Genomic DNA, 27,086 nt, shown 5'->3' on the forward strand with positions numbered 1-27,086 from the left:
CCTTGATCACACTGGGCTCTAGGCTATAGCCTAGTATACCCTGTGCTAAATTAACCTGCTGAGTCAAAAGAGTTGAAGCTCTGTACCTTTTCTACATAAACCAAGACTGAATTAGCTCATATCAAAAATACACTTCCCCTGGCAGCCTATATGTCTAGTTCTACTTCCTGTGGGTTAGAGGGGTTATATTCAAATCAATTATTCTAGACAGCTACTGATGAAATCTGGTTAGTTACTTGGCATCTGGGTAATACGGTAGTAAGAAAAGAACTTAATTTATACTCAGTTACACTCCATGATCAGGACATTGTAGGAAATGAGTGTGTGGAAAATTGTAAGCTCTTGTGAACAGGGCCCTCTGATCTGATTTTTACTTTGTAATCCTTGTTTGTTTAATTATTGTTTAATTGTTGTAATAAATTAATGTAAAGTGCTGTGTAACTTGCTGGATCTGTATCAATAAATTATAAATCCAAGTGGTGCTACATCTGTAACCATTAAGTATGTGTAACAAGAAGGAAGTGAATTAACGTGACATCTATAATAGTGGTGACATCTATAATAAATGCATGGTCAAATCAAGCCACATACAGCTGTAAGGATACAGGGGCATTCTATCAAATGCAATGGTTTCCCATAAAGGTGACAGATATGGCTTTCCAGTGAAGGGACATGCATAGCGCTTATTAAAAAAAAAAGCATTGTAGGTGGGCTTACCACAGGGGCCCTTCCGTAGCTCTTTAGCTGCTGCTAGAATGCCTGTATTTCTACAAAGCAGTTCAGCTGACGTTTTGAAATAGGACTGATGGTGCAGGTAGCATATTTTAATTGCTTCGACATACATCATACACCATTTATGAAAATATCAATAAAGGACCATATCTGGCCCGACTTGCTTCCACCGTCCTCGGTAAGAGAGAGTGGCTGGGGAAGAGGGTTTTTTTATTAGCTATTGAGGAAAGCAGATGCCACAGTCCAGGCCCCACTGTTCTCTGGGCCCCCTGCAACTGCAGGGTCTTCTTCCTCTGTAGTTACACCACTGGAGATTGTTACCTTTTTAAAAAAGCCAACCACCAAATGTACTAGAACAGCTGAATTCTGTTACAAGATAAGTAATATATGTGATGTTCACCAATTAAATAAAGCACATGTTTCATATCTGCTCATGTCATGCCACTAAATATGTACAATGAGAAAGTTATCTAAGGACAGAGGCCTCCAACTGCAACATCTAGAAGCTCCCTGTCTTCAAACTGTCAGCTTTCTGTTTCTCTGCAGCTGAACCACAACCATTTTAATTAACATAATAACCTCATCTATTGTACCAGACGATTCTGTCATAGCAATTTTCGTACATTATGTGCAAACCCAATGGGAAGGAGGTGCATGACCCAAACTAACCCGACCAAGTTGCCTTGAAAGGTTGAACCAGCTCCTCAGTAGAACAAAGTTTTCTTTATTGTTGGACTGTAGAAAACTTATCCTAAGCAGAGTTTTATGTGTTTAAGTGTTTTGCTATACATTAATACTTCAGTACAGATGGTGCATTAATAAAATGCATAAAAATAAACACACTCCCAAACAAATTGGGTTCAGTTATAAAATATTCATCACCAGGAAGCAAGACCAACATCTCAATCCCAATATCTTCCATAATGGAATCATAATGGATTTTGTTTCTTGGCAATGTATAATGTATATCTGCGACTTACCTAATTTGTTTCAGAGTGTTTATTATTTTAGACACAGGTATGGGATTTGTTATCCAGACACTCGTTATCCAGAAAGCTCCAAATTATGGGAAGGCCACCTCCCAAAGACTTAATTTTAATTGAATAATTCAAATTTTTTAAAAATAAATCCCTTTTTCTCTGTAATAATAAAACAGTACCGTGTACTTGATCCCAACTATTATGAATCACTATTGGAGTAAGAACAATCCCATCAGGTTTATTAAATGCTTAAATGATTTTCTTTAGTGGCCATTAGGTATGGATTAGCAATAAGCAAAATTCTTCCCCAGGTTTTGCCATGAAAATAAGACTCATCAGATTCCAATGGATAATCAAAAATTGTCACCCATAGGCTTCATTTGGCAGCTTTTTTTCAAGTGAAAGGGGTCAGATTCGCCCATCACTAGAATGGAGCATACCCCTTATCTGGAAGTTCTGAGCATTCTGGATAATAGGTTCCATATCTGTACTATATTATATGGATGCATTGCATTGCTCTGGAAGAACAGCACCACCGTTATATACAATATTGTATTCTGGGGCTTATCAAGGTGTGGCAATAAGTGCACTTCATACTGTGGAACATTAAAGCCCATCTGAACCCAGATGATCTGCATGTAACACAAGCATATCTTCAAGTGTATAGCCCTAGGCCCCAACAATTGGATTATAATGATAGGAAAACAGGCGGTTGGAGTGACTGCCTCTAACACAAAAGCTCCTTTCTCCAACAGGAATTTTAAACCTGTCCAATCAGTATCCCTTCCCACATTTCTACAGAAAAATCATGTAAACTGGAAGGCATAATGGGCAGATATTTTCCTTCACTTGATCCTTTCAGACCTTTGTTCTGTAAGATTGCAGGAAGCTAGATCCTATTTTAAGATCAATGTCAGGGCTAGAAAAGTAAAAGCCTCTATTATCCTTTCATATTTCTAATAATAGAGTACATCTCTCATCTTACCATGCCTCCTGTTTTGGAGAGTCTGTGGATTACACAGCTCGATATGTTCATGCTTGCAATGCAATATGCTGAAGCTGGGCAGCCTTTTATTTGCCGCATAGTTTAGAAAGTGAATAATAGCTTTAATTGTGGCTTTTGTTTTTACCCTTTTCCAACATGTTCTCTTATATTGTCCTCAGGTCCCTAATAAGCCTCCAATGCACACTTGCTACATTAGCAGCAGCAAACAATAGAAGTGGAATATGGTTTACTCTGACCATGATATCACTAAACACGACTGCTCTACATTGTATTATAGAGTGTGTGCAAAACGTACAACTGTCATCCAATATGTAATTCACTCTAAGGTCATACTCTTAAGGGAAAGGTTTAATGAATGATTGTGACACTTACCCTGTATATAAATGCTAACATAGACAGAGACATTAACCAGAGTAGGAAATAGTAAATCCTACTAAAGCATTGGCAAATGATCATAGAGGGACATGCAGGGGCCCACTTACTTAGTTCGAGTGAAGGAATAGAATAAAAAAAAACTTCGAATTTCGAATGTTTTTTTTGGCTACTTCGACCATCGAATTGGCTACTTCGACCTTCGACTACGACTTTGAATCGAACGATTCGAACTGAAAATTGTTCGACTATAAGTACCGTCTCTTTAAAAAAAACTTCAACCCCCTACTTTGTCACCTAAAACCTACCGAGGTGCAATGTTAAGCTATAGGGAAGGTCCCCATAGGCTTTCTAACAATTTTTAGGTCGAAGAAAAATCGTTCAATCGATGGATTAAAATCCTTCGATCAAACGATTTTTCATTCGATCAAACTATTTGCACTAAATCCGATTTCGACTTCGATATTCGAAGAATTTACATTCAGCAGTCGTATTTCGAGGGTTAACCCTCGATATTCGACCCTATGTAAATCTGCCCCTTAATGAGTTGGTGAATTTATAGACAGCAAGTGTGCACATACTTTTAAGACAGGTGGCCAAAGACGCAAAGATCCGCTCGTTTGGCAACATCGTCAAATGAGCAGATCTTTCCCCGATATGCCATTAACGAGCATGGCTATATCGGGGGTAACCTGATTGTTTGGCCATATGGCCGAACGATCCGATTACGATGTGCCATGGGCTCCGGCGGGATCGGTCGGGTCAAAATCAAACCTGTCCGATCGACCAAACGACCGATCTCCGCCGGACAAAAGCTGTCGGCACTCTCCACACACGATCCGAAAATCGTACGAATCCTCGATTCTATGTGTCTATGGCCAGCTTGACATGGGGTCACACCATGTACCAGTGATCCCCAACCAGTGGTTCGTAATCAACATGTTATTGCTCATCCACCTATCGGATGTTGCTCCCAGTGGCCTCAATTTCTGGCTTAATGGCAAGTTCTTGTTGCATAAAAACCATGTCTACTACCAAACAGATCCTTGCTAGGCTGTCAGTCCACATAAGGGCTACCAAATAGCCAATCACACCCCATGTTGGCAACCCCAGAAACTTTTAGAATGCTTATGTTGCATTAAAGTGGCTGATGGGTAAAAAAAAAAAAAAAGGTTGGAGACCCATGCCATACACTATATGACCTAACTGTCCATGTCCAGCAGCCCTGGAGCTCCCACCACCTCCAAGGTCCCATCATTAGTAGCAGTACATGTGTGTCTAAAAAATTCAGACACATTTTATTATTACAAAGAAAAAGAATGTTTTTTAAAATTTTGAATTATCTGATTAACATGGATCTATGGGAGATGGCCTTCTGTAATACAGAGATTTCAGGTTTACAGGTTTCAGGATAACAAATCCCGTACCTGAACATGTATGGCCAGCTTTAGAGATGACCGATAAGATACAATGGTGTGAAATTCTTAGTTAGGAAGGGCAGAAAAGGGGATTATTATACGTAGTCTGCATTATGAAGCATGTACGGTGTTTTGACCAGACACTACATGGATCCAAACATGCTTCTCTAGCAGCCAGTACTGTCCAACATGCTCATACAGTAAAATCACAATTATTGAGCAAGTGCCTGTCAGAGATCATAATAAGAACTGATGAGGGGAGGAAGCCTGATGGCCAGAGCTTTGAATAAACACCAGTGATCACTAATGCTATCTAACCTGTTTAATGTTCTTATAATGCAGCTCACATGTAGGGTCAGTTAAAAACAATACTCTGCTATTTAAAAACATTGATGAATGAATGAATGCCTCCTGCTCTACTTGCCCAATATTAAACAATATACTGGACATCTGAGTTAATGGGAGAAAAGTAAAAAAAACTGGATGAATGATGGATGTCATTAGGCATTTGCTGGGTTGGGGGAGGCATGCCTTCAATACTAAAATATTGATTACTAGTAGACAATGTACACTGGTTTTAAGCCTGTAGAATCTAAAGCTAAGAATTACTGTAAATCATTTATAAAAGTTCACAAGACAACCCATGATTTCTTACCCTCATTCTGGTTTTGTGGTTTTCCCCGGGGGGCTGCACACAAAAAGATTCTGGTACATAATATGTACTACTCTAACGGATACCACAATATTTCATATTATTATCTGTTATGGCCATTAGCATATGTGAGAATGCCACTGCCCTAACATCCATATAGCATACAAATGGTAACAGGAAAATCATCGACACACCTTTAAAATCCTTCCCAAAGCCAATAGAGGGACCGGGATCAGCATTTGCTTTCATTTTGTTGCTTGATTTCTCTTTCATGACATCATCTTCGCTGGAAACATCATACGAGTTTCCTTTCTTTTTCTTCTTTCTCTGTCGAGGTGGAAGCTTTTTTGGAAAAGTAAACATTGGGAATATGACAAGTAGCATGGCCATGGCACAAAGCAGAAATCCACTCCACCTGAAAGCAGAAGCAGACTCCAGTTATATTAAAGCTACATACAGGGCACTGGGACAAGAATACAGTCAGTACAATATACTATAAAGGCCCTAAAGGGAATACAGCTATAAAACAGCCAATGGTTTGAATGACTAGCTGCAGAGGGCTTAGGCAGACAGATAAGTGTAGGGACCTATAGGATCTGCTATCCCTATAGAGTTAATTCCCTACCCTTTTTCTCATATCCTTTGTTATTGGGCATAAGCCATTGTAACAGTTATTTTATAACAACTACAGCTATAGGCCAAACGGTGTAATACCACTTCCTGCCACACTGCTATATAGTGTTGTGTAGGGAGTGACCTCTTCCTCTTTGGCTCCTGGTGTCTGTGCCGCTAGGTGTTTCCCATTGAGCCTGGGATCACCATTGCCCCAGTAAAGCCATTTACCCCAAAGGGACCTGACACCTTTGGTGCTTGGGACCAGGAAAACCCAGTGAACGAGGAATAGCTAGCTTAGTCAGTCAATTGTAATAGACTCTCTAGGAGAGTGAGGCAGAGAGTTTTAAGCAGAAAGAGCAGTTGTCGCTCCACCAAGGATTGGTAGAAGGAAGTAGCTTCCTACAAGGCTTCCCTTGTTGTTGCCTTTAGTGCAGGGAACTCCGTGATAGGGACCTAGGTTAGCAGAGGACTGCCTGGTCTCTACATTGATTGATCCCAATCACCACATTGGTAATATTTGTCTTGTATGAATTGATGTACACCTGTCTGCTGAGACTTTAAGGAGTTACAATTATCTGACTGAATTTTTGGCACTCTGTCCACTGTGATTCCATCTACTGTTACCTCCTATGTCATGTGAGTAAAACCTGGGGACATTTGCTTTGCATAATAAATCCTTCCTGTTATTTCATCAAAGAACCTCCTGGCGTCCATTCTATCTACTTTGGCACTTAATAGCCTGTGTTTTGTAGTTCTACTACAAGGGGAAGCTTCCATTTGGTGAAGGCCCTGCCCTGTTGTGTAGGTCACATGTAACCCATGCTCACTCCACTAGCTGGACTCTTTAACTCCTTATTGGCAGGATAGCCCAAAAAAGCGTTACATAAGCAATAAAAACACAACAATAATGATGATAATAACATTTCAGCTTCACAATCAATTGGTTCCATCTTAGCAAGCAGATAGCATGTACTTTGTAGGAGAGAGCTGGAACTAGGGTTGCCAACTTTATGTCTGGCTGAGACCAGGGGAGGGGTCCATGATGTCAGTGGGCATGTCTGTGCCATCAGTGGGTGGATCCATGACGTCAGTGGGCGGGGCTTTGACGTCAGTGGGCGGACTCGTGCCGTCAGTGGCTGGGGCTATGACATGACGATCAGCGATTGGCCGATCGCCGTGTCAATTAAGGGAATCCCGCCCGGTTTTCCTTATTTGGAAAACCGGGCAGGAAGTATAGACCCGGGCAGCCCCTCAAAATACCGGGCTGTCTGGGTCAAAACCGGACAGGTGGAAACCCTAGCTGGAACACAATTGGGGTGATTTACAAAGGAACCTGAAAGTGGGGGTGCTCTAAAATGGATGCGATGGAGACAATATGCTGATGCAATGCATTATGATGCTTGTGCACCTTTAAGTGCAATTGCAGTGGATGCAACTCGGGGAAAGGCCACTATTACATTGTAATTATGAGGGGGGGGCAGCATTTTGGGTAAAAAACATAATCTTACATCCAAAACTGCACTTGTGCTTGTAAAGTGTAGTGGCGTATGTTTTACATGTGTGTACTGTTAAATACCTGTAATTGTTTCCTTTCTTATAAAGCAATAACAGGCAATATCCCTGCAGTAATATTAACTGATGCTACAGCATTGCTGCCTTTGTCCTTTCACTTATCTGCACTTCCATTATATTAGAGCTTATCCTCCTGCTCCCCTTAGCCTGCCCTGGTTTTACTGCCTACACAGCATTATGACTTTATACTAATACCTAGGCTTTTCTCCTGCTATCACTGTTCATACTGCAATGCAGCACATGAAAGCTAAATCCTCTGCCCAGTTATGGATTTGTTTTTTTTTCTGACTCTCTAAATCAAGTGATAAACAATGCATGCAGCACTGACTACTTATACAAAAAGTGTGTTCTATTTTCCATGTAAAATGAAACCAATATGCTGCTCTGTGGGGTGTGTGGTAATGCAGCTGCAATGCAATCTATTTTCTCTGTGTTTATTACTTGTGCAGTCTCTATGGGTACAGAGAAGAATAAGACCAATTAATACCTGTGGTTACTGAATATACAGTAACAGTATAAGCAACCACCCTTATTGTGCTTAGGCACTATATCTAACATTTGGTGCATTCCCCCCTACACCTGTTTTTGTTTTGTTTTTTGGAGGGGGAGGAATATTTATTCATTGTTATGTATGTTGTCTATTAGGGGGTTATTTATCAAAGTCCGAATTTATCTCAATATTTTCTGCTACAAACTCTGATCAAATCCGCTCAGGTTTTTTACGATTATTTATTATTACATTTTCCCGGAAATTTGGTTTGCGGGAAAAAAATCAGATTTTCGTGATTTTTTCGGATTTTTCACCTGAAAGCTTAGATTTTTGCCCGAAAACTTCGGGGTATTGCACGAAACCCAGCACACATGAAAAAATCATCGGGGCTTCTCCCATTGACTTATGTGCAACCTTGACAGATCTGAGATGCTGGATTTTCTGGTTCGGACTTTTCCATTCTCTGAATGAACTCCGAAAAATTCATGATTTTTTAAAAGTCCGATTTAATTTTTAAAAAATCACGAATTTTTCGTGATTTTTGCATTCGGAGTTTAGTAAATGACCCCCTTAATGTAAGATCATTTGTATATGCATTAATCATAAAATAAATATTCTCTATAAAACTTTCTAAATGAAACACTTTCAGAATTAAAAGTTAGCAAGTAATAAAAATCAGGAATAAGAAATCATGAGCACTGTGTATAATAAATTAAATGTGTTCTTACCAGTTCCCAATGAAACGGGGATCACTCTGCTCGATGTGGACAATGGTTCTGGGATCTACATAAAACCCAATGAGGACTCCACCCACTAAGTACCCTGCAGCGGGGCCAAGTGCACCCATGACGTACATAATTGCTGTGAAAATACAGAAGTAGGAAACTTACAGAAAGAATGAGATTCTCTGGCATGGAGTACATACTACATGCGCTCCATAAGAGTTGTCCGTCTGATGCTTTTTCCTTGTACTTTTTGTTTGCTTAAACTATTTCTTGCATTTCAATATCTTTTACGCTTGCTCATAATCTATAAGTAGTAATAGATTCGAATTTGGATTTTTAAAATTAGTTTTGAGTCAAAACTCAGAAATTAAAATTTAAAAGCACCAACTTGAATGTAAATTAGAATGTGAGATTTACCTCAACCTTGGAAACAGTTCTAATTAGAATATTCGCCACCTAAAACCTGCCAAGTTAATTTACAGAGGTCCGTTGAACCATTTGAATATTTTATGTTGTATTTCGGAGGAAAACTTAATTTAAATTCAATAGGAATTTTCGGGTCGGGACTATTCGATTGAATAGTAGACATTCCAGTTTTTTCATAAATAACCTCCCATTTGAGTTGTGAGTGTATTCGAATTTATTAAGAGTTAAAAAAAGTCACATAAATTCGACCTTTGCTAAATAACACCCTTAGGGGCCCATTTACTAAGGGTCGAAGTGAATTTTCGAATTCAAAAACTTCGAAGTAATTTTTTGGGTACTTCGACCATCGAATAGGCCAAATTCGACTTCGACCATCGAATTGAAAATACTTATTCGACCATTCGAAAATCGAAGTACTGTCTCTTTAAAAAACTTCGACTTCGACACTTCACCACCTTAAACCTGCCGAATTGCTATGTTAGCCTTTGGTGACCTCCTAGAACCTATAGCCTACATTTGGCTAAGTTTTTAGAAGTCGAAGTAAAATCGTTCGATTGATCGATTAAATCGTTCAAATCAAAGGATTTAATTAATCGATCGAACGATTTTACTTCGATCGATTATGGCCATTATTGCAATTCAATGGTCGTATTTTGACGTTTGTCTCTGTGGCGCTGCTTTTCTGTGTGAGAGATAAGGGTTATATTAAACACTGCTCTGCCCACCCCTCCCTTCTGTGTAGTGGATGTGCAGTTACACAGAACATAAAATGGCATTAAGACTAGTACAGGACCTGCTATCCATAATGCTCAGGACCAGGGGTTTTCCAGATAATGGATCTTTCCATAATTTGGATGGTTCACCTTTAGATTAACTTTTAATATGTTATAGAATGGTCAATTTTAAGCAACTTTTCAGCTGGTCTTCATTATTTATTTATGTTTAAGCATTTTTAATTATTTGCTTTTTCTTCTGTTTCCAGGTTTCAAATGGGGGTCACTGACCATCTAAAAAAACAAATACTCTGTAAGGCTACACATTTATTGTTACTTTGTAATATTCATCTTTCTATTCAGGCCCTCTTCTATTCATATTCCAGTCTTTTATTCAACTCAATGCTTGGATGCTAGTGTCATTTAGACCCTAGCAACCACATTGCTCAAATTGCAATTGCTGAAACAGAAGACCTGCTCAATAAAGAAGTCAAAACCACAAATAATAAATGAAAACCAATTGCAAATGGTCTCAAAATATCACTCTCTACTCTCATACTAAAAGTTAATTCAAAGGTGATCAACCCCTTATGTCTATTAGAAAATCATTTAAACATTAAACTTAGTTTGGATCAAGTGCAAGGTACTATTTTATTATTACAGAGAAAAAGGAAATCATTTTTAAAAAAATTTGCATTATTTGGATAAAATGTAATCTATGGATGGTTGGCCATCCCATAATTCAAAGCTTTCTGGATAACGGGTTTCCGGTTAATGTATCCAATCAATAATAACTTATATCAGGCCTTGTTAGGTGCTTGTCATGTTACAAGCCTGGATGGTCAAATTTAGTAGGGATTACACATGCCTCCCATGCACCTGCCTCGAGTGCCTAACAAAGAATGACGGTAAAAAACGAACAAAACCCCAGCAAAGGGATTACTTGTTGCTAACCACTGGCATCTGGGAAACAGATTAGCACTGCTGCCAGCTGGCAAATGAATAAATTAAAGATGATCACTGCCAATGGCCAGAAGAGCTGGCCACAGCTACACGGAAGTATTTAGCAATGACCAAAGGACACGCTTATTTACAAAGGAGATTGTGTCCTTTGTTTATGTGTTGCATACATTATGGGGAACTTGTAATGATTAAAGGGGTTGTTCACCTTCCAAACACTGATTTAGTTCAGTAGTTTTCAGATTGTTCACTATAAACAATGACTTTTTTCAATTACTTTCCATCTTTTATTTTTTTACCATTTTCTCAAAATTGAAGTTTAAAGTTGAATGTCCGTGTCTCTAGTGTTTCCGTCTGGCAGCTCAGTGATCCAGGAGCAGATTCTGGGCTGTTACAATTTGCTGCATTTAGTTGATACATTTAGTTGATACATTTCTCAGCAGTATCTGTGGAATATTAGCAACTATCGTATCAATTCTAACAGCTGCCTTTAATGAAACTCAGGGACTCTGCTCCGCAGGAACAAACATAAGAAATGTATCAACTAAATGTATCAATAAGGATCAGTTGAAAAGTCGGCGACCCTCCCTCCAAGAACTGTTTTAGAAGGTGAAAATGAAACTTTACACAATATTAGAAAAATGGTCACAAATAAAAAATGGAAAGTAATTGGAAAAAGTTTTTATTACTAGTGAACAATCTGAAACCAGCTAAACTGAAAAAAGTATTTGAAGGTGAACAAAGCCTTTAAGGAAGAGGAGTGCATAGCACTATGCCAAAAAAATGGAACCCTCTAAATTCCACTGTCACTGACAAGTCATTATATACATTAGGGTCCCTTGTCCATATTTCACCACAATGAACCTGTAATAACACATCACTTGCAGCTAGAGGTCAGCCACCCAGAATATTCTGTGCACACAATGAACTAAGTCATCATATCGTTACTGTCTAGTTATAGGGCAAGTATGCTAATTCATGAAAGAATAAAAGGGTCAACCAGGGGTCTGCAACCTTCTTGTGGAAGGACATGGCTCTGTTTCACTCTGCTTCCTCTGCTGCACTGGATATAAACCTGTTCCCTTGTAAGGGATTTTACGCACACTGGAATTTGTATGTGTTTACAACTGCATGCTAAGCACTTAAAGCATAAATATGCATTTCTGAAATGTTCCAAATGCAAAGCTTTATTCTACTACTTGAACATGTGTCAAGTACAAGAAAATGCAGTCTTAAAGGAGAAGGAAAGGCTAAAATTAAGTAAGCTTTGGTCACGGTCGGCACCCAACACCAGGACAAATACCAAGCACCCTGATCTCGGCTCATGCTTCACCTGTAGTGTGACCGCAGTTGGCCTCGGGAGGAGCCCTCAGCTACTTGGATGCCACCAGGACTTAAACGAGAGGTGCAACGCTAGAGGTTCTGAAAAAGCAAAGGGGCCACGCCTGTTAGCAAAGTCTTTGGGTAGAAGTTCATGGTACAAGGTGTTAAACAGAATCGTAGTCGAAACTGTCCGGGTCGAGGCAGGCAGAAAGTGAGCGTAAACAAATCAGGTCGGCCCTTACAGCTTTATCAGAAAGGTCTATATAAATATACCAGTAAACCCTCAAAGTAATGCTGCTCTGAGTCCTCTGTCAAAAGAAACACAGCATTTCTTTCCTTTTATTGTGTACACATGGGCTTCTGTATCAGACTTCCTGTTTTCAGTATAAACCTCCAGGGCAGGGCTTGAGCATGCTCAGTTTGCTCCTCTCTCCCTCCCTCCTCCCCTCCCTGCTGTAATCTGAGCTCAGAGCTATAAGTGAGCAGTCTCAGGCAGGAAGTGATGTCACACCAAGCTTATATGGCAACTTCTATCCTAAGTAAACAGAGACAGTGTCTACAGCTGTTTACTCAGGTGTGGTAAAGCGTTCTGCAGAATAAATATAGTGTTCTAGCTTGCACTATTGTGGCTAATCTGTCGGCAATAAACTGTCTTGGAGCTTTCCTTCTCCTTTAAAAAAATGCTTTTAAAAAATGTGATAAAATGCAAATACAATAGCAGCTACACCAGTTTCTCTCTCCAGTAGTAGTGACTCAGGAGTCCATGCTGTTGCCTACATTCATTTTCCAGTTTAAGTAAGATGTGTTTCTAATGAATTATATGGCAGGAAGAAAGTCTTGCGTCTGATTCACAGAATCTTGTCATACAACAGCACAATAATTTTATAGGATGCTACACCGCTGTTAAATAAATGACAAATTATTCCCAGTTCCTTAGCGTTATTCTGCCTCTACACCATTTCAGTTTTATTGGTTCCTTCACTGTTAATTGCCTATTTTTTTTTGCACATTTACCCCATTGCAGTAATACTTTGGAAGTAGAGCTAATTTCAGTTTAACTGCATTAGATCAATCAATACTAATTAGTTGCTATGGGTTACAGAATTGCACCAGATAGTCCACCATATGAGGTTAGCTCACTTAGTATACTTGCTGCACTTAATATGCTGACAAGCCTCTGTAGCACCTGGAGACTCCTGATTCACAAAAGTGTAACTAAAAGCTTCAAGGTTACAAAGCTAAAGTCTTTTGGGGAAAATTATACTAAAATTGTGCATTTGACAGAAGTTTCTGTAGGCACTCTTATCTTTAAGCCATTTTTTTTTCTGTTCTGGGCTGTAGATTCTATAGTGATCTGAATGCCTTGATGTAAACATGAAAAAGGCCATATTTACAATGCAGCCAGTTGCTCATAAGTATGAAAATACTTATTTTAGGAGAAATATACATGCCCTAGAGATTTTAACAGGGATATCTGAAATACAGTGAATTTGCCTATGTATATATCTACTATGCACTTAGTGCAGTTAACAATAGCAATTAGGGTGCAATTAATTGTCATTGGACATTTCAAGCGAAGATATGATTGGTTTCTACTGGGTCAGTTTAGCACCTACATCAGTAGATTATCTCATCAATGAGGAAAGCACGAACAACAAGTTCTAACAATCCAGGGACTATCCTCCGCAAAACAATGAGACCTAGACCAGCCAATAAGCAAAAAAAAGGTCCAAGGTGCTAAATGCCTAGGTCTTTGACTTTTCAATTATATTATGCACATGCTCAGACTGAACATGTGATTCAATATTCAGAAAGGGTCTTTACTAGGGATGCACCAAATTGACTATTTTGGATTTTCCAAACCCCCGGATCCTTCGCGAAAGATTCGGCCAAACACCGAACAGAATCTGCATATGCAAATTACGGGTGGGAAGGGAAAAACATTTTTTACTTACTTGTTTTATGAGAAAAAGTCACTCTATTTCCCTTCCCACCCCTAATTTGCATATGCAAATTAGGATTCAGATTCGGTTCTGCCGGGCAGAAGGATTCAGCGGAATCTGAATCCTGCTGAAAAAGGCAGAATCCCGAACCGAATCCTGGATGTGAGAGCTGTGAAGTTGTGAAATTCTCGCTCTGAATCAGTCGTATAGGCTGATACATGTACATTAGATAGCTTTAAAAAGGGGTTGGATGACTTTTTAGCAAGTGAGGGAATACAGGGTTATGGAAGATAGATCATAGCACAAGTTGATCCAGGGACTAATCTTGGAGTCAGGAAGGAATTTTTCCCCTTCTGAGGCAAATTGGAGAGGGGTTTTTGCCTTCCTCTGGATCAACTGACAGGTTTATATAGACATAAAAGATTGAGCTTGTTGATGTATGTCTTTTTTGAAAACCTAACTTACTATGTTACTACTATGTTACTATGTGAGTGGCCAAGAAACTGCATAAGTCGTTTCATTAACTTAAATGCATACTGGCTACTAGATGGTTGCATAGAAACCAGTGCAGTCAGTAGCATCCCTCTAAATGAACTGCAAATTAGTGCTGCATCCTTGAGGGGGATGAGCCGGCAGACCTGCTGGGAGCTATACGTTTACTTTAGTTGTGACACGAAATAAAGCAGGTTACAGTCTGCCAACACATAGTCATCATCATCTCAAAAGATGATGAACAATCAAGAAAAAGGGCATCCAAATACACATGAGCAAAATCTCCTGGGCTTCTGGATTTCCTAAATGGCCACGCTGCTTAGAGGTCATACAAAGTTCAGAGCCTTGTTAGGTTAATTGGGCAAATATGCAGATGCACACAAGTATTTCAGCCAGTAATAAACGTGAATAATGTATGTGCATTACGGTTTTTATACAACCAGTAAATATATATGTACAATACAGAAAATCCCTGTCAGATAAAGGGTACTTGCTTCAACATGTGCCCAATGTTACATCCCCTGATTTTAAGTTTTCCCCCTTTTTACATTGTTGTTTTGTGGTCCCACAGATATATTATGCATAATAAATTTCCCTGATTTTACATTTTCCTGTATTTTACACCATTTTTTTCAAATATTAGAGTGGGTGCCAAGCCCAAGATATTATTGAGGGACACAGTCATCAAAAACAAAGTTTGTATTTGTGCCTGAAACAACATGTCATGTTTTGTGCTTGCCTATTTCCTTCCCCTCTCTCTCTCTCTCTCTCTCTCTCTCTCTCTCTCTCTCTCTCTCTCTCTCTCTCTCTCTCATAGCAACAGCTGTGCAATGCATTACGGCTGAAATTTTAGCTATTTTTATGACAATAGTTTCAGACCAGTGCAATCTGACTGCTCTTTTGGAAGCCCATTGCTAACGTTAGGGCTGGCAAACAGTGGGCAGCAGCAGCATTGCTAGGGCTAGTGCCCAGGTTGCAAGTAGGGTTGCCACCTTTAAAAAAAAAAAAAATACCGGCCAGTGGTGGGGGCAGACAATAAAGGGGCAGGCTGTGATACAAACGGGGGCGGAGCCAGTGGGCAAAGTAGATAAAGCCCTGACATATTTCACATCACTTTAAGGGTAAAGACACACTGGACGATTTGTCGCCAACGTTTTTAAAAAGCAAATCGCGGCGACATATCGCTTGTTTTGTCTCTGAACAAAACCAAATGAAAAACGCCAGCTCCTGTGCCCACAGCGCGTTTGTGAATCGCCTGTAGCTCCAAAACGCACTGAGACCCTTTTCCGAGCGATTTATCAGAAATAGCATGTACTTAGAAAATCACTGAAATCTCCTAAACACGCACACACACACAGATAAGTAGCAGCAAATTACAATTCAAATTACAATGCGAACGCAATGACGCAAGAACGCAAGCACGTAAAGATGCCAGGTTACAGCGGGAAGCACAAACCGTTTCCGGTTTGGGTGGACCACGTACCGCACAGAGTAATGGGATACAAATCGCTCGGTGCCAATAGTCGCTGTGAATCGTCTTTTCAAAAAAGACGATCGTCTTGTCGCCGCGATTTACTTTTTAAAAACGTTGGCGACAAATCGTCCAGTGTGTCCTTACCCTAAAGAAATTGTTTATATGACTTCATGCCCCAATCAGTGAAGTTTACTATCTATTTTCCTTCTAAGGTAATATATTCTCAGCTCCCTTTCATCTGAATCGTGTAAGGGTAAGGCCACACGAGGAGATTCGGGGAGATTTTGTCGCCTGGCGACTAATCGCTTCGTCTTTTGAGCGACTATCTTCCCGAACTGCCTCAGCGCCTTTTCCCATAGGCTACAATGAAAAGTCACCTGCGCTAATGCACATGCGGCAATGCGTTTTCTATAGTCGCCCGAAGTTGCCTCACTGAGGCAACTTTGGGCAACTATTGAAAACGCATCGCCGCATGTGCATTAGTGCAGGAGACTTTTCATTGTAGCGGAAAACACGCTGAGATTCTCCCCGAATCTCCTCGTGTGGACTAACCATTAAAGGAGAATGAAAGTCTACTGACAACCCCAGGTGAGACCTCGTAAAACCTCATCACTGTGGGGGGTCTTACAACTATACCTATCACTACCTGACTAAAGATTGCAGGGTTATTGAACCCCATTTCATGCTGCTACCAGCCTTCTTTTAGCGATATCTGACACCGGCCATGCACTGTTAAATCTGCATTGGACTAACAAAGAAAAGATGAAACCACAAGAAACAGGAGGAGTATATAAAAACTCAATGCAGACCATGAAACTGCACAGTCATTGCAGTGCTGGAGCCCACAGTTCAATTCCAGCTGAGGCTCTCTCTTCCAAGTGTTTGTATATTCTCCCCTTGCTTACATGGGCTTCATGCCAAAAAGACAAAGCAAGGTGAACTGGCTCCCGATTAAACTGTTTTGTGCGAATGTAAAAGATACCTTAGATCAGGGGTCCCCAACCTTTTTGTTCCATGAGCCACATTCAAATATAAAGAGTTGGAGAGCAACGCAAGCATGAAAAAGGTCAAATAGGGGATGTGATTGGCTATTTGGTAGCTCCTAAGTGGACTGGCAGCCTACAGGAGGCTGTTTGGAAGTACACCTGATTTTATACAACAAAAACTTGCTTTCAAGCCTGGAATTTAAAAATAAGCACCTGCTTTGAGGTCAATGGGAGCAACATCCAAGGGGTTGGTGAGCAACATGGTTGGGGTTCACTCACTGCCTTAAGGTGGCCATACACGGAGAGATCCACTCGTTTGGCGATGTCGCCAAACGAGCGGATCTCTCTCCGATATGCCCACCTTGAGGTGGGCAATATCGGGCTGATCCGATCGTTGGGCCCTAGGGCCCAACGATCGGATCCTAGCGAACAGGCAGTCGGACAGATGCGGGCGCGATCCAACGGGATTTTTAGTCCCATCCGATCGAGATCTGGCCGACTTTTGGCCAGATCTCGATCGGGGAAGCACGTCAAGGGCCCCCATACACGGGCCAATGAGCTGCTGACTCGGTCTGTCGGCAGCTTTTATATAGATGTACTGGAGCAAAAACTGATGTAAATGATGTTTAAAGGCCGTATATATCCATGCTATATGAATTAAAGAATTATTATGAGTTTGATTATACACAGCGCACACATACAGCTGCAAGGCAGCAGTACTTTCCTCTTCTGTTGATGTGCTGTGTAAGAACAGAAAATGTATTGGAAAATACATTAGGCTACAAGTGCTACACATTATTTTCTACATGGCAAATAATGTCATGACCCAACAGTCATGACATGCATGTTGCTGATTGTGTGCTCACTGAATCATTCATTTAGTCTTGTTCAAAATAATAACAGCTTGTTCCAAATAATAGCCTTGTGGCGTTCAATTAGTGAGGTAATTTATTATGTGAAAAACAGGTGTCAATTCTGTCCCTTTTTAAGGAAGGAAGGCAGCAAATGCTGTGCATGCTGGTTATAGTGAATTTCTCTCTGAAAATCTGAGTAAAATGGGTTGTTTCAGATGTTGTTTAGAACAGCATACATTGATTATATAGTTAACACATAAAGAAGTGCAGAGAATGATAGGCTGCTCAGCTAAAAAGATCTCAAATGCTTTAAAATGGCAACCAAACCTAAAAGACGTGGAAGAAAACAGAAAACTACCATTTGAATGAATAAAAGAATAGCCAAAATGGCACATGATAAGCTCCAGGAAGATCAAAGAAGGTGTAAAGTTACCTGTGAGTATTGTCAGGCCGGGATTTGTGGTGAGGCCACAAAGGCATGCAGCCCAGCCGCTCTATAGGGAGCACCAGGGACGCGCAGCTCCCCAGTGCGCCTGTGTGCTATTATAAGGATTTTGAGCTTTTTTCACTTTTTTTCAACACAGTAATCAATTAGTAATTAATTCAGCATCACTTTACATGGCAGCATACAAACGAGCAAATTCTGCATCAGAACTGATTAATAATCAGTCCTTTATCATCTGCTTCAATGACATCTGCTTCTGCTGAAGTCAAAACCCAGAAAATTATCTCCTGGAGACCCATAAAGAAAAGTTGACAGCTTTGCAATACAGTTATTCCCATGCATCAGCAAACTGATTACTCTTTGGACTTATATACACAGGTATGGAATCCATTACCTGAAAACCTATTATCCAGAAAGCTCTGAATTACAGGAAGGCCATCACCCACAGACCCATTTTAATCAAATAATTAAATTTTTTTAAATTGATTCCCCTTTCTCTGTATTAATAAAACTGCACCTTGCACTTGATCAAAGCTAAAATATAATTAATCCTTATTGGAGGCAGAACTAATGGGTTTATTTAGGATCGGATTTACCAAAATGTGAGATTAGAGCTCACCACAATAAAACTCACACACTTTCTTAATCATTCCTATGGGATTTTTAAAAGCATATTTATCAAATGGTGAACTCCATTAATAAATCTTCCCCTTAAAGTATGGTGATTATTAGATATTAGAATTATGGAAATATCCCTTATCTGGAAACCTGAGCCTTTTGGATACCTGTATCTATACACACATACAGCACTATGTTGTTTACAGGACCAACCAATAGGGTACAGTGTTTAAGCACAAAAACTTTGCCAAAAAGTATATAAACAGATTGTTATTTATGTTTGTTACCCTGAGTTAGGAGACTGATGTAACTGAAATATTGCATTGTTTATATATTACAGGTATGGGACCTGTTATCCAGAATGTTTGGGACCTGGGGTTTTCCAGATAATGGATCTTTACATAATTTGGATCTTCATACCTTAAATCTATAAGTTTAAATAATTTAAACATTAAATAAACCCAATAGGCTGATTCTGCTTCCAATAAGGATTAACTATATCTTAATTTGGATCAAGTACAAACCTGTTTTATTATTACAGAGGAAAAGGAGATAGTACATTTTAAAAATTTGAATTATCTGGATAAAATGGAGTCTGTGGGAGATGCAGGGGTGATTCTTGCTATAATGCCGCCTGAGGCGGCCTTCTTTCGCCGCCCCCTTCCCTCCTCCCGGCACTAACCTTTATAGCACCGGAGAGGGCAGGGACGGTCCGCGACGATTCGTGCTGAGAGCGCAATAGCGCTCTCTGCGCTAGAAGAGCCGAATTTCCGGTTTGAAAACCGGAAATTCGGCTCTTAGTTACCAGGAGCGGCATTTTTGCAGCCCCTGGCAACCAGGGGGGCGCTACCGCCTGAGGCGAGTGCCCCTGGGGAGATGGCCATCCCATAATTTGGACCTTTCTGAATAATAGTTTTCCGGATAACGGATCCCATACCTGTACTGCTATAAATGTCTTAGCAAGCAAGCAGCAGATTACAAACCTGTTATCAGGAAGGCTGTCTCCCATAGACTCCATTTTATCCAGATAATTAAAATTTTTAAAATGTATTAAAAGAATCTAATTGGATGAATTAAATCGACCCGAAAACTCGAATCTCCAAAAAAAACTCGAAAGTCAGGAAGGCTGCAAACAACTCCAAATTGATCCCTGGACATCTCCCATTGACAGCAATTCGGCAGGTTTTAGGTGGTGAATAGCTGAATTTGAGTTCTTAAAGGGGCCAGAGTATGATAAATGTCGAATATCTAATTCAGATTTTTTTAAAAACTCAATTTGAATTTGAATAACTCCCATGTCGAATTTGACAGTTTTGACCATAAATAAATTGGAAAATTCTAATTTCGAATTCGGATTTTCAATTAGACCCTTAATAAATCTGCCCCTTAATGTTTACATGATTTTCAAGTGGGTTTAAGGTATGAAGATCCAAATTATAGAAAAATCCATTACACTGAAAACTCCAGGTTCCGAGAATTCTGGATAACAGGTCCCATGTCTTGTCTATCACTTCAACTTGCTCTATGCTAGTTGGCTTTTCGCACCTTTTGGTCAATAATATCAATATGTACTTAATGATTGATGGAGAGAAGCCTAAAACCAGATGAGAATAAGCTCATGCAAATGTAACACTTAACACAATATAAAAAGTAAGAATACAAAGCAACTAAAGCCTTACCTAGATACAATGATGCATTCTCCTTCTTGACATTATCGTCTAAGTATGTTGGTCCCAGAGTATAAATAGGTGTAGATCCCATGCCAATCAGTATTTGGGCACAGATGAATAAAGCTACATAAAGGGAGTGATCTTTCCCACCTGATTCACCAGGGCACAATGATGACTCCAATGAATCTTTGGCCGTAGTGTTGCCATTCATGCACAATCCTTCATTTGAGACTGAAGCATTCAGCTCTTGAATTTGATATGGTGGTGAAATAAAGTGAGGTAAAGAAAACAGAGCCGCTCCGAGAGCAATGAGCAGGCCTCCTATTGCCAGCCATCGCGGCCTATGTCCTTTGCCGCCGAAGTAGCTGATAAACACCACCACCAGAAGACTGCCTATATCAAAGCAGCTGACCAAGAGTCCCGATTCAGAGCTCTTTAAACTATACCTTCTTTCAATGGTAGTGATTACACTACTTAAATAACCACAGACCATTAAGGACTGGATAAAAGTTAGAAAGCTCATGCATACCAGAAAACACCGGGAGTCTGCCAGTGCAATAAAAACTCCTTTCCTGCTTCTTATGGAGGAGGCTGTTGAAGACTGAGAGAGCCCTTTCCGTTTGCCACCATTGCTATTTGATTCTGGGTTTCCCAATGCCAAAAAGTTAGTGGTTTGAAAAGAAATGTCCATCCTGCTGGAAGATGCATGACTTTGAGATGTTACATCACTAGAAAGTCTCCCTTGAGCATCAATATTACCTTGAAAATTGTGCAAAAATCTTTTCGTATCCCGAGTCAAGTTTGTCTGTGTTGTGTCCACCAGTTTTCCTTCAAACCCTTGACAAGCAGTTCTACAACACCCATTTAAGACTGGCAGACTTAGAGACCTGTAGTTCTCCACATATTCCCTGGGTCCCTCTTTTTCTTCATGGTCATTGCAGTCAGGTTGATATGTGGCAATTAAAGCCGGTGCATTATGGATTTCTAAAGCCATGATCAGCAAATATATATCTTGTGCAATGAATAAAAGATATATCAATGTGAAATGGACTAACTATATATTCAGAGCAGCACAGCATATTCCTTCTGTATTATGTTAATTTGGAAAAACAAAAAAAAAGTCTTTTTTCCCCCCCGAAAAGTGTTTTCTATTCATAGCTTCCATCAATACACTGTTGTGAATCCCATAGTGAATTTAATATGAACAATGACTCCCTGAATCCAAAGGTAATGGGATTCTGTTCCCTCCACTTGCTGTTGGCCCATAGAGCTTTCTATTTGGAGGTGTTGCTCAATAGAAAAGTGCTATTAGTTCAATACAGCTCCATCCTCTGGTGCATTGTTTGCCATTATTTATCCCCCATCATCTTTCACGTGTCTGTTTCCACCACGGACAGCAGTTCTTTCATCCCTTTTGTCTCCAGTAAAAGTCTCCAATGGTAATTCTGCTGATCTGTAATACAGTGAGAGAAGCAAAGAAGGTCAGGCTGCTGCTTGGCTCAGCAAATCATTTGCACAATGCATCTGGGTGCAGTTCAACTTTAGGAATAATGATGTATAATTTGAAAAAAATTCCTTAAAGCTTTAGTCTATACCTATTAATGACCATACTGATGTGTAACAGCAAAAAGTAAGGGTTTCATAGAAATATGATTAATTGTTTCCTTGGCCTGTGAGTTTCAGAAGTTCTAATATGTACATAAATATGCTACTATATAGCAGCAAAGGCAGGTATGCAGGATCTGCATATAACAGATAAACCTTTTAGAATACAGTTTAAGTACTTCACTGGTGACCAAAATTCAAGGGTTGAATGCTGTTCTCTGACCTTTCAACACCTTAGGCCTGCCATCAAACTAAGGTTATTATTGCCCTAAAAATGGTAACCCTATATTTTCAGACAAAACTTTCCCCATACGTCATTTACTAAGAGGTATGGGACTTGCTATCCAGAATGCTCAGGACCGGGGGTTTTCTGGATAAGGAGTCTTTCCATAATTTGGATCTCCATACCTTAAGTCTACTAAAAAATAATTTAAACAATCAATAGGATTGTTTTGCCTCCAATAATGATTCACTACATCTTAGTTAAATATGTGATTAGTTTGAATGATTTTTAACAGTTTGAATTCTTTGCTTAAAATAAAGGCTATGAGAGATGGCTTTCCCGTAATTCGGAACATTCTGGATAATGGATTTCTGGATAACGGATCCCATACCTGTACTTTTCAAACAGAAATCATTGAAAAAAACATACAGAGAAATTTTACTTTTTGTTGGTGCTGCTTATTCTTTTTTTTTTTTTTAACATATGTTTTTATTTAATTTTCAAATAAAAGTAAATAACAGTAATAACAAAATGGAAAAGTTTGGAGGTACATAAGGAGGGTTCCATTTCAATATATTCTTAGATTTTTTTGTCTAGAACATGTCAGGTAACAGATCAGTATAGTCAGTAAAGAATAATAGAAACATCGATATTTCCTCTTGTCATAGTTTAGGGTAGTTAGCGATATTCAAGTAACATCCGATTTATTTGGCGGCTCCTGGGGGGTGATTGTTGACCCTGCTTCAGTGGAAGAGAAAGATTTTGAATGTATACATCTGTTTCTTGTACTATGGGGTTGTTAGATAGTCATTCTGTGTCGAACCATGTGTTGTGTCTAAATACATAAATAGTAAGGTGTTTAATATGTGTAGGAAGAGAGGCAATATAGTTCAACCAGGTTAAGAAGAATTTTTCTGTATGTTGTTCTTTGTTTGTCATAGATTCCAGCCAATACATATGGAAAATGTGTTGGAGTTTTTGTTTGACTAGTGAGAGTGGGGCGGGATGATGAAGAGAGCCAATGGTGTAGAATAGTTTTCCTAGTTGCGGCAGTCAGTCTTTCTGCTAGAAGCCTTTCTGAACGTGTAAGTTTCAATTGTGGGGGGGGCTTGTGTCCCGATAATCACCCATATTAACGTAAAGGGGGCCATCAGTTGTGTTAGAGATTTCCAGTATACCTGAACTTCTCCCCATAATTGTTGGATTTTAAGACAAGACCAAAGGCAGTGTACGAGGTCAGCTCTAGGATGATGACATCTCAAGCACTTGTCTGTATTTGTGGTGCCTATGTGATGTCTCCGAAGATGTGTCAGGTAAGATTGATGCAATATCTGTATCTCCTGATATTTACTAGTCGATAATGTTTGCATAGATTTTGCGTGAAATTGAAGTATCTGAGTAGCCTCTGTCTGTGGGATTACAGCAGTCCATTTGTTTATGAAATTATCTGGGGTTTCAATTATAAGGGTGGTCCTAATTGTATGGTATATTTGAGATGTGGTTTTAACTGTATTTCTTCTGGGCCATAGTGTGTTTATTGGGTTATTTTTATCGATTTGAGAAAGGTGTTGTAGAGCTTTAGTAGCAAAATGAAGGATTTGGATAGAGAGTAAATAATCGTCGGATAGAAATGGGAATTTCTGAGTTAGATTTTCATTGGTAAGTATAGTGAGTTGATCAGTAGCTACGTCTTTGATCAATCTCATATTTTGATTTTGCCAATTTAGTAACGTTTTATTATTTTTCACAATTGGGAAAGTTGGGTTGCCCATCCATGTAAGGTAGGTGGAGTGACCTGGTGTAAGCGTAAATCTATGTCTTACTGCATTCCAAGCTTTGTAAGTATCTATGAATAGAGGGTGTTCAAGCATATCTTGAGGAAGATCTTTTAACGAGGAGTGAAGCAAATAGTTGAGAGAAAGCTCTCCTGTCAGTGTTTGATCTAGTTCTGTTGAGGTATATATGTCTCTATTGTGTATCCAATCACCTGCAAAGCGTAGAAGTGATGCATCATTGTAGTCACGTATATTTGGGAAGTTCACCCCACCCATCTCTTTAGTTTGTTGTAGCTTAAACAAGCTTATCCATATTTTAAGTAGTCTCTTGTAGTCTGAGGGCTTTATGATATGGTAGCATTTGTAACTGATATAGTATTCTAGGGCAACGATCATTTTTATTAAATGTATTCTGCCTAAAAAGATTAAATTCAAAGATTCCCATTTTTTGAGTTCTTGTTGGGTATCAGCTATAGTGTGGCGTATATTCAATGAGTAAATTTCTGTATGTTTTTTTGGCAGTTATGTGTGATTGCGCTAACTTGAATGGAAAATCAGTCCTGTTATTTGTTCCCTCTACTCCAAATTCCAATGCTTCTGATTTAGTCAGGTTTATTCGGAAGCCTGTAAACGTACTAAAGAGTTGGATGGTATCTAATATTGTAGGCAGCTCTGTTTGGGGGTGATTAATGAATAGTAAGATGTCATCCGCAAAAGCTGTTATTTTTTGTTTTAAATGCCCCAGAGGAATTCCTGTGAAGGTTTTATTGAGAAGGAGATGTTGTATTAAGGGGTCTAGCGCTATGTTGAATAATAAAGGGGACAGAGGGCAGCCCTGTCTGGTCCCTTGTTGAATTTTGAATTTTTCTGAGTTGTATCCATTGACTGTTAAGAAAGTTTGAGGCTAATCGTTTAAGGCTTTGAAGAGATTAAGCATATGAATTCCGAAGTGTTGGAATTTCAAGAGTCGTCTTATATGTGTATGTGAAATTCTATCGAAGGCTTTGTCTGCATCTAAATTTATTAATAATCCTTGTCTTCTTTTTTCTAGATTGCAATGGTAAATTGTGGCTATAGCCTTTCTGATTGCCTGGCCCGGGTGCCTATTTTGAAGGAAGCCCATCTGATTAGGGGTAAGTATGTATGGATGAATTCTTTGTAACCTGTTAGCCATTATTTTTGTTATGATTTTTAAATCCTGATTTAGTAAAGAGATTTTCCTGTATGAGGATGGTATTGTGGGATCCTTGCCTTCTTTTTGTAGTAAAATAATTTTTTGGTTGCTCTGTCCCATAATGGATCACCCTGTAGAATGTTGTTATACAAAGATGTCAATAATGATGTAGTTTCTGAGAGTAATAGTTTATAGAATTCTGCTCCCAAGCCATCTGGACCAGGGATTTGCCATTCTTAAATTTAGTAATGGTCATTGAGACTTCTGTTTCTGTTACAGGTGCATCTAATATTTCCCTGCCTTGAACTGTGAGCTTATTTAAACAGGCATCTTGGAGACATTTAAGTTTATAACCCAGCATAAAAGAATTAAATGGCACCTGTTGGCCGAAAATATTTTCCCCCACAAAAGGTGTGGGCTAATAGAGCCTGAACTCTGGTTGGGGGTAACAGTATTTTTTTTGTCCCCGCCAGCACTAGTATGGCAGCTCCTGATTTAAGCAGCCATGCATGCGTATAATGAGTGAATACCCCAACCTGCTCATTATGCACATGCACAGGATGGCAGAAGTGTGGGTTCTATTAGCCCACAGCTTTGGTAGGGGAAAATATTTTTGGGCAGAAGGTGACATTTAAAGGAATTGTTCAGTATAAAAATAAAAATTGGGTAGATGGATAGGCTGTGCAAAATAAAAAAAAATCTAATATAGTTAGTTAGGCAAACATGTAATGTATAAAGGCTGGAGTGACTGGATGTGTAACATAATAGCCAGAACACTACTTCCTGCTGTGCAGATCTCTTGGTTTCCACTGACTGGGTACCCTGGTGACCAAAGCAGTAACCAATCAGTGACTTGGGGGGGCACATGGGCCATAACTGTTGCTTTTGAATCTGAGATGAATGCTGAGGATCAGTTGCAACTCACTGAACATTTATGTCCCATATGGCCCCCCTTCAAGTCAAAGATCAGATAGATCCTCATCGTGAGACCACGATTTTCTCGGAACGATCGTACGATCGTACGAATTTACCATCAACTAAAAAGACCAATTTGCCAGAAAAACAAAGGTGAGCTGCCTGCTTGGCCCTGCAAACATAGATAGATTGCACTGGGACCGACAAAGATTTTTTGACCTGGCCGATCAATTTCCTGACAGATGTCGGACGAAAAATCGTAAGATGTACGTTCGTTCAAATCCCACTAACAGCACGATAATTTCGAAGGATTGGTCGGACTTCCCTAAAATCGGCCACTCGGCAAGAAGAATCGTTGCGTCTTTGGGGAGCTTTACTCAGAGTTAGAGATCTGAAAAGCAGGAAGTAGTGTTCTGTTATGTTAGACATCAGTCACTCCAGCCTTTATATATTACATTTTTCCTAACTATATTAGAAACATTTTTTATTTTGAACAGTCTATCTATTTATACGGTTTTTATTTTTACACTATTCTGTTCCTTCAAGACTAACAATAGCAGTTGGCAGTTGGATGACTCTACAGATGATACATGACAGCTAAAGATGCTTTGATGCTTTCCATAGCAAATCTCCATATAATCATTTATAACTCTATATACTCTATAACTCTATATACTGTATGTATTATGCCGCTTGTCAGTTTTCAGCAACAATACTCTAGGCAATGCATCCAAATTAAAATCTATGAATCATACAGTGCTGAGACAGTATGCTGAAACAGCTGATTTGTACCTAGAGGAATAGGCAGTGCATTTATCACTGAGATGTGGCACTCCCCTCCCAGCAAAGCAAAGATTAAAGCTGCAATTACATAGTGTTCCAGGTTATAAGAGTAACAGAGGGCTATATACAGTATATATGTCAAAAC

General features: G+C 39.4%; 1 protein-coding gene across 1 annotated transcript in view; it reads right to left on the bottom strand.

Annotated features, from left to right (window-relative positions):
- Positions 1-27,086, bottom strand: part of slco5a1.S (solute carrier organic anion transporter family member 5A1 S homeolog) — a 53,618-nt gene that overhangs the window by 24,141 nt on the left and 2,391 nt on the right. The window contains exons 2-4 of the mRNA XM_018223786.2: positions 20,476-21,919; positions 8,566-8,698; positions 5,355-5,575 (exon numbers count right to left, since the gene is read on the bottom strand). Coding sequence (XP_018079275.1) covers positions 5,355-5,575; positions 8,566-8,698; positions 20,476-21,460 — 1,339 coding nt within the window. The 5' untranslated portion in view covers positions 21,461-21,919. The remainder of the gene's footprint in view (positions 1-5,354; positions 5,576-8,565; positions 8,699-20,475; positions 21,920-27,086) is intronic.

This window comes from Xenopus laevis, chromosome 6S, assembly GCF_017654675.1.
Source record: "Xenopus laevis strain J_2021 chromosome 6S, Xenopus_laevis_v10.1, whole genome shotgun sequence".
NCBI classification, from domain to species: domain Eukaryota; kingdom Metazoa; phylum Chordata; class Amphibia; order Anura; family Pipidae; genus Xenopus; species Xenopus laevis.